The 8,737-nt window shown below is 43.2% G+C and overlaps 1 protein-coding gene and 1 long non-coding RNA gene across 6 annotated transcripts in view; one reads left to right on the top strand and one right to left on the bottom strand.

Moving 5' to 3' along the window:
• Nucleotides 1-6: 6 nt before the first annotated feature.
• Nucleotides 7-4,982, bottom strand: 2810002D19Rik (RIKEN cDNA 2810002D19 gene). Its single transcript, NR_027831.1, has 2 exons — nucleotides 4,723-4,982; nucleotides 7-1,230 (listed from the first exon to the last, which is right to left on the bottom strand). It is a non-coding gene; the product is annotated as an RIKEN cDNA 2810002D19 gene (long non-coding RNA).
• Ttc17 (tetratricopeptide repeat domain 17) overlaps nucleotides 4,979-8,737 on the top strand; it is a 105,945-nt gene continuing 102,186 nt past the window's right edge. For 3 of the 5 annotated variants that reach the window (NM_001355690.1, NM_183106.2, NM_001355691.1), the window contains exon 1: nucleotides 5,000-5,182. In NM_001355690.1, coding sequence (NP_001342619.1) covers nucleotides 5,024-5,182 — 159 coding nt within the window. In that variant the 5' untranslated portion in view covers nucleotides 5,000-5,023. Of the gene's footprint in view, nucleotides 5,183-5,209; nucleotides 6,800-8,737 lie in introns of those variants that run through there. The other 2 variants (XM_006500312.4, XM_006500310.4) reach the window with 2 other exon arrangements.

Raw genomic sequence — 8,737 nt, 5'->3', positions numbered from 1 at the left:
CTTGAGTTTTAGATATTAGCATTTATTGATTGCTTCTCATATGGTATGCTCTGTTGTCAAGGTCAGTCTTAAAAGCCATCTGGTTTGGATATATTTTTATACGTAAATACAGTCTTCTGGAAAAGATTCCATTCTGACAAAACAGCATCAGGAGAGCTGAAGCATGCATGGTGTCCTGTGCCTATAACTATCAGGGTACCAAGGTAGGAGGATCACAAGTGATGTAGGCTATATAGTGAGGATGGAAGAAAATAACAGATTCAGTGACATACATCTGCAATCCCAGTAAGCAGGAGGCTGAGGCAGGAGGTTCAAGTTTGAAGCAAGCATAAGCTAATAAAAAGGTCTATTAAAAATAAAAACTTGGGCCAGCAAAATGGCTCAGCAGATACAAGGAGTTTGCTGCCAAGCCTAACAATCCCCACTTCCACATGATGGAAAGAACCAACTCATGATAGTTGTCCTATGACCTACACACACATAAAGTGTAATAAACTTTTAATAAATGCCTATATTAGATTACAAATTACAACATCTGTCCCAGTTTTGAGACTGCGAAGTATGGTACTGCTCTTGCAGAGAACCCCAGTTTAGTCCTCAGCACCCACATAGGCAGTCATGCCTGTAACTGTAGCTCCAATGGACCCAGCGTATGCCTCCACAGCAGACAACTGCATTCATGTGCACAGACCCACAGGCAGAGATGTGCTGATACAATTTAACCTTTAAAAATTTCATATTGAAAGATCAAGTAGATACATTTCCTGGTATATACTGCACTAAAGCCTCACAGTGTGAGTGTGGCTGGCAATTCTCCCATTATGACTTTATATTTCTCTAGGTTTCATGGAAGGAAAGAAGTGCAATTGTATGGAAGAAAAAAAAAATCAGTGCTTAAACAGGATTTTTTTTTAAGTGACATGACTGCCTAGCACATAGTAACTCAGAAGCGGTAATTGTTCAGTCATGGTTTGGATGTGAAAAGGGCCTCCAAGGCCCATGCGTTGAAGCTTGGTCTCCAGTATTCAGAGGTGGGCTTCAGGTAAGTGAGTGAGTCATTAGGGCACCAGCCCAATACATGGCTTTGTCAACCAGATGAATATGGAACATGGAGAAAATCTTGTCCCTAGCCTCTTTGTATCTTCATTTGCTTCTCAGCCTTCTGTCACAGCTCTGCTGCCATAATCCTCTCCCTCACCACCATCCAGTCATGAGCTGAAACCTCTGCAACTGGAAAACAGAATAAGTCCTCCCTTAGTCTAAAGTGTTTGCACCTTAAGATTTATTACAGTAAAGAGAAGAAAATAGCACATGTCTGTTGGGATTTGTAATTGTTCTACTCCAAATGGGAAAGCTACTTCTTGAGAGGAATTGGGAAAACCCAGCCAAAACCTAAATACAGTCAAGATTTTAAAAAAATGTAAACATAAGAAATTCCTCCATGTTTAGCAGCTAATAGACTAAATGAGCAAAGAATTTTAGGTCAACCAGCTTTTCCCAGTCCTTTCTAGTTCTTCAGAACCTAAATTGGAGACAGAAACCTGGACATCCTTGAAAACCCTGTGGTGTGTGCTTGTTTCTAGAATAGTCTGTTCTTGTTCTACATTCTGTTACACCCAGAATACTATGGGATCTTTCAAATGTAGTATAACGGGACAATTCCCATCTGCCTTGAAGGAAAAGTTTGATTGGTTTCTGTGTTTCCTACCTTCTTGTAATTGTATTTGCTTTTCCAAGTTTGTGTATTCTGTTTCACTAGACTAGACCTAAGGACCTTTGCAGAAATTAAAGAGTTTTATACTCAAAATGTAGAAAATACTATCACAAAGTAGTGTGGTATGTCATTAGTGCTACATTCAGAGGTGGCAAGAAACTTGGCATCTTTATACACTAGGGTTGACCTGTACCTTAAGTTGAAGGAAAGAGCATAAGTAAAAGCTGAGAAAGGATAAACAAACACTTTTCTCTGTACTGGGGATACCTAAAGCAAGAATAGTATTCATACAGACATCCTTATATACCGAATGTAACATTTTTATTTATATTTTAATACCGTAATTTTAAAAGATCCACCTAGACTATGGAGGATACACGTAGCTACGTCACTCCTAAGATTCTGTTATTTGACCAAAGTTATTTTTGCTAATGTAATTAGTCATATATAAGCTTATTTGATGCTAGTCCTAAGGGAAATTGTTCACTTGGATAATCTTAGCATAGAAATTCTTTAAATCTAGCCTAGAAATGAAGTAAGTCAGAGTTTTAAGCAATGGAGACATTCTCTTGGTAGCCTTAAAAGTACTTCTCATGTTAAGAGGGCTACATGGTAGGATGAAGTGGGTGTTTTGCATTAATAGCCAGTCAACATCCAGCAAGATACCAACTATGCCAAACCAGATTTGTGTTCCATAGAAACTGAAATAATGGTTTAAAGCTAGTAAGTTTATAGCAATTAGTTACACAACAGAAAAACATGGAGAGCTCTCAAGGTTTGAAACAAAACCTCATCTCAAAGGACAATAATTATGAACTAGGAAAAACAAGTGGATAATCTATTGAGTTTGTAGACGTTGATATCCAACTCCTTTCCAATACTTAAATGCCCAAAAAATGTTCCTGATAGCTGAAATATGTACTAGAGATTCTATACAACCATTCATTCTGGGGTTCAGGAATCAGCTAGGTATAATAAACAATTATTAAATAATGGGCTAGAGATACATAGCTCATTAGTAATATGGTTGACTACCATATGCAAGGCCCTAGGCTCAGTCCTTAGCATTGTAAAGAAAAAAACAGATAGTATACAATAATAGATGGCTACACCTAAAAAGATGCTGAGAAAAAGGGATTCCATCACTTGTTTCTACTTTAAAACTCAGGTTACAGTCCTTACTGTCTATATTTAAACTCAATACGACACATAAGAGTCCCTTACAACTTGACACCAGCATCACCTTTACCAACCACACTTTCCTTTGTGCCAAGCCTTTTTCACCTGGTTGTAGCTCTCTCTACACATTATTATTACATTCTCATCTGTATTTTAATTAACTTGTCAACATCATAGCTTACTTCTTAATGGTCATATTTCTGTGCCCATGTAAGAGTCCAAGGAACTTAGCTTACTGGGGATCCCCTGAGCAAACCATGTGGAGCCAGGATCAATGCAAAAAGCAAGAGGAATTTATTGTTCCAGTGCACTGGGGTCGTCCCAGACCCGAAGGAGAGGCGGAGCAGCACCCGTTCAGTGAGTTTTTATAAGGTTTCCAGGAGGCAGAATAGAGCATCAGCAACTAGGCACAATATGATTGGCGAAACAGTGCACCCTTTAAACTGGTTGGTCTTTAGGGAATGAGGTAACAAGGACTTCCCTTGTCTGAAGGTGGGCAACAGTCCATCCTGTCGGTTCCACCCTGTGGTCTGAGAAATGTTAATTAACCTCTCCCTTCTGGAGGGGCAAGTGTTTCATAACCTTCCCAAAGGTCCTGAGCTGACCTTTACACCCAGTCTCTACAGGCAAATATATACATATGTGTGTGTATGTGTGTGTACACATACGTACGTGGGTGTATATGTTTGTGTATGAGAACTGTATGCCACATGTATAAAGGAGGATCCCCTAGAGCTGGAGTTCTACAGGTGGTTGTGGCCTAACACTGCTTCCAGGGAAGAGCAGGAAGTGCTCTTCAGCCCTGAGCCATCTTTGTAGCCCCAAGCCATCTCTCCAGCCCCAAGATATACCTTTTTAATAAAACGAATGTTCATTACACGGGTACTTTTAAGAAAAGCTGCCTAGTGAGCTGGGCCTGATGGTTCATGCCTGTATCCAGCATCAGGTGGTTGACACAGGTGGACTTAAAGGCCTGCCTGGGCTAAATAAATTCCAGGCAATTCAGGCTGCAAATGGGACTTCATTTCAAAAACAAAACAAACAAAATCAACAAAACCAAACTGCTCTCAGAAGAATTACAATGCCATAGCACAGTCTCTGTTCCCATAACATGAGGCAGACATTTGTTTCCTGCAACACATCTATGTAGGTGGCAGGGCACAATTTTTTTTTTTCTCAACAGAAAAAAAAAAAAGCATAACAGCTTTGTTACAAGATGATACGCCCACCATACTAGTAGGCCGACCTGAAATACCTATAATAACATACATTGGCAGAGCCTGGAACCTAAGCTGGTTAACAGCTACTGTACCTGTTGGTAGTGCGCCTCTTAAGTTTCAATATGCAAATCAATCACCTGAGACTTCTTTAAAACATACTCATAATGGCTGAGTCTACCCTCGGGGAAGGGAAGCCGCAGTGCTTACATATTTAATACAGTCCCCTCCCCGGAGATGCCACTATCTGGGTTCTACACCTAGGTCTTTAACTTAGACTAGAGCTGCCCACCAAAGTCCACAAGACACGTGGTGCTGCTGCTGTAAGACCCAAAAATCTGGCCACACTGGATGTAAGTGGTCTGTAAGGACACATCGCTTTCTAAATTTCGGAAGAAAAAGTATGCCGATCACATATACATAACTTGTAATGAGCTGATATTTTGTATTTGATAACGAGCTATTTTTTTAATTCGATGTGTGACATGCATTACACAGTACGACTGCGCCGCTTAACACTCCATTACGAGACTTATTAAAAAAAAAAAAAAAAGCCTCTCTCAGATAGTTGAAAAGTATAACTTTTATTGCCCTACCAGAAACAATACTTACTTTTTAAAAAGACCTTCACCGTCTTCTCACTTCTGCTCAAGCTCCACCTAGTTTTATTATCTCCCCTCCGATTCCCACGCTTGGGGATCTTATAGCCTCCAGAAAAACGATAACTAGAAAGCCGTTTCCAGCCCTGAGGTGTGGCAGGACCGGCTTCCCCGACCGAGAGTAAAGGGACCGGTATCGTCTCCGAGGCACTCCGCGGGCTCCTCCTCCAGTTCCAGAGGCGACCTCCCCAAGATGGCGGACCGCAAGGAGTCGCTTCCGCTTCCGGTGTGAGCAGCCCGGCCGGGGGGGCAAGATGGCGGCGGCAATAGGGGTCCGCGGCCGGTTCGAGCTGCTACCTCGCTCCGGCCCGGGTTGGCTTCTCAGCCTTTCCGCTTTGCTGAGCGTGGTGGCTCGAGGGGCCTTGGCCACTACGCACTGGGTCGTCACGGAGGACGGGAAGATCCAACAGCAGGTAGCGGCCAGGGTGCCCCCTCTCTGCCCGCGCCCGATCAGGGGGAATCCCGGAGCCGGGCCCCTGGGTGGCTCCGCGCGGCCCCGCCCCCAGCTTGGCTTCCCACGGTCCCGGCCCACGGGCCGAGGCTTCCTGCGCTCCGACCTGGCGCCGCCCCCTCCCCTCTGGTCCCCTCGCCCCGGCTCCGCCGTGGGGAACTTCTCAGCCTTCCACCTTGGGGCCGCGCGCCGTCCCGGAACCGACCCCGGGGAGCTGAGACTTGAGCTCCCGGGTTAGGAGTCACGGATTCATCATTAGTTCTGCCTTTGGAGCCGCTGGACCAGGACCCGCGCGCCACCACCTCTCCCCGAGGAAGTAGAAAGCAGGTGGCAGTGCCGGGGAGTGTGCGCGTCCCAGGCCGGTGACAGCCAGGGTGGCATTAGTGAATGGATGGATCTTTTAATGCGCCTCCTCCAGCCTTGTCTCCCACTGATGGGATTTGTTTCGCGATGTGGTGGTTTGAGGCTGTGCCGTTAGCCAGGTCATTAGGGGCTCTTTAAAGACAACCCATTCTTGCTCCTTCTGAAGGAATGCCAGAAGATGCATGCCTCTGGTGGCGGTGCCCGCATCATTCAGTTCTTAAGTGCCCTCATTTCCCGGTGTATTTTACATTGCTTCCTAGTTCCTTTGACCCAGCCCGGCACTCAGCATTTGCAGTTTACTAGATTACCTATGCTTGAACTGATTTCTCAGAGGAGTGACCGCTTTTCTTATATAACTTTCTGATGCCTGCATCTGCATTTGCTTTCATACTGCTGATGCTTTAAGGACTGCGTGTGTGTGTGTGTGTGTGTGTGCGTGTGTGTGTGTGTGTGTGTGTGTGTGTGTGTGTGCGCGCGTGCTCGCGCGCGTGCTTCACCACAGAATCTTGTAAACTTAATGACTTCCAGCGCTTGACAACAATCAGGAAATGTCCAGGAGCCATTTAAAAAGTGAAGTGTGTACCCCTTGCAATTTAAGCATACTGACTCATGTTTTAACCAAAGGCGAGAGAGAGAAACTGATCCTTTTGATTAACTGTAGAAACACATCGCATGGTTTATATTTAAGATGAGACATTTCACAATGCAGCAAACCTAAACAAAATTTTTAAAATGCCCACACTTTGTGTTTCCAGTGTACTCTTTCCTCGAGTGTATTTATATCAAACTCCCGATTTAAAGGATTTCTTTTTCATGGATATTAAGTTCAAGATCCAAGTTAATTTTCATTAGCCTCCAACTGAGAGTTTAAAAATGTCAGAACCCCTAGAAAAATACAGTAAGGCTGCCTTTCCAACGTAAGATTGGAAATCCTGCACCATCCCTGTTTTCATCTTTTGATTGCTGTTGGTGGTTTGCTGAGGTCCGCGTGAAGGGAGGCATTGAATTCAGTCACTTATGCTGCAATTTGGGGAGCCCTTCTCCCATTGGCTCCTTCGCTATATTGTTTCTGGCCACAGCTATTTATACTCGATGACATTGACTTCTCCTTCCCATTTTGGTGGCCTGCCACTCAGCCGGAAAAGAAATCCATCTGAAAAGTGAAGGTTAATTAACGGAAATGGATCATTTATATGTTGAATATTACAGTGGGAAGGTAAGATCGGATTTGTTTTTGTTCTTTAAAAAAAAAAAATGCCTTCTTTTACATATTGGATCTACATCTTAGAGGGGAATATATGGGTATTAGTACCTTGCCAGATCTTCTGAATCTCTGCCAAGTTCTCTCTTCAGTAAGTAATTAGACTTAAAGATAAGAAAGCACACCCTTTTTTATAACAGCCCTTCCCATTGACTTTTTCCAGTTCTTCATTGCACGTTAACAGTTGCAGCACTGGGTTCTGGCAGCCATGAACTTTTACTCTATAACAAATAAAGTTGATGCCAATGTGTAACAACTGGCGGGGGAAGGGTGTTAGAAGTAAAGTGGTGGTGTTAATCTAAGAGGAGACAGGTACAAATGAATAAAATAGGAATTGGATAAGGTGGGCAGCATTTGAGTTGGACTCCAGTAACTGCATAACTCCTGTGTCCTTTCCTGGCAATAAATGGAATTTGGGCAAAATCTAATAAACATTGTTTAGATTGCAGTCAGTGGTCACATTAGGGTACTCATTAGTACGTCAGTTTGTGGATACCGTAGTTCTGTTTGTAAATTTGGAACCATAGTTAGGATTGGACTAATATCGAATTAGTATCTTAATTTCTGCTGCTTGGTTCTTGGTTCTGTTACTTGATTAAGAAAAGAAGTATGGTTCCATTTTTAAAATACCCTAACAGCAAGGAGGATCTGTGGACAAACTTCAGTAGAACATTAGACTGATAAATGTCTTTCTAATCATTTGAATTCTAAAACTTTTAAAAATTATATGTGTCATGATTTTCCACAGCATACTGCATCATTTTCCACAGCAAATATGGAAATACTTATATGAATTAAAAGTGAGAATTAGAGACAACTGTGGTGACACACAACTTTAATCCCAGCACTGAGGGGACAGAAACAGGTGACTCTCTGAGCTTGAAGCCAGCCAACATGGCTTACTTACATAGCAACTTCCAGTCCAGTCAGCGCTACATAGTGAGATACTGTCTTTCAGAGAAAAAAAAAAAATCAAAATTGCCCAAAGTGCACATTTAAATAGGGGCATTTCCACTATTATAGTGAAAGTACAGCATGGAATCTTTACCAGGACAAGTGCATATTCGTTGGGTTTTTGTACCACAAGCCTTAGCAGACCCTAAAGGTAGTCACACTGGTTCTAGACTTCAGGCTTGTGAATATGCAAACTTAGAAACCCTCTGACCTTAGGTGGGTTCTGCAGGGGCTTCTTTCAGACTGATCTCTATTCCTGCAGGCAGCTTCTTTGCATTCAAAGCTGGAGTTGCTGCTGGCAACAGCAGGTGTCCAGTGCATGCCTTGGAAAATCAGAGTTTCTTTCCATGGCTCCTGCCTCAGCTAAGAAACATCCCTCCTACCACTGAATTCCCAAGAATGCTGTCTAGGGAGTCCTGGAGCCGGAGTGGGAAGAAAGAAAACATTTTCTATGTTTCTTTCCCACCATAGACAGAGAAAGGTTAAGAAAAAGGCTGTCTACAATTGCGAGCTTTTTCTCAGCTTTCGGTTCTGGAATACCTCTTTATAATTCATTACCTCCACTCTCCCCATACCAGGAAATCAGAAAGACCATCTGTCTTCATTTTCTTTCCTGTTGCTGTGCTAAGATACCCTGACAAAGACACCTTAAGAGGGAAAGGTTCATTTAGCTTACCATTCCAAGTTACATCATAGGCAAGTGGGGAGAGGTGAGGGGAGCAGGAACTTAGAGCCGCCAGTTTGAAGCAGCTACTCACATTACAGTTAGAAAGAGCACGAGGTAGCACGCATATACCCGTGCTCAGCTCACTTTCTCCACTTTTATACAGTCCAGGCCCCAAACCCAGGGAATAGTGCTGCCCACAGTGGATGGGTCTTCCCATCTCAGTTAACAACATCAAGACATGCCATGCCCACTGGCTAATTTAATCTAGATAA

This window comes from Mus musculus, chromosome 2 (genome assembly GCF_000001635.26).
Source record: "Mus musculus strain C57BL/6J chromosome 2, GRCm38.p6 C57BL/6J".
Lineage (NCBI taxonomy): Eukaryota > Metazoa > Chordata > Mammalia > Rodentia > Muridae > Mus > Mus musculus.
This window is presented reverse-complemented; position numbering and strand designations above follow the sequence as displayed.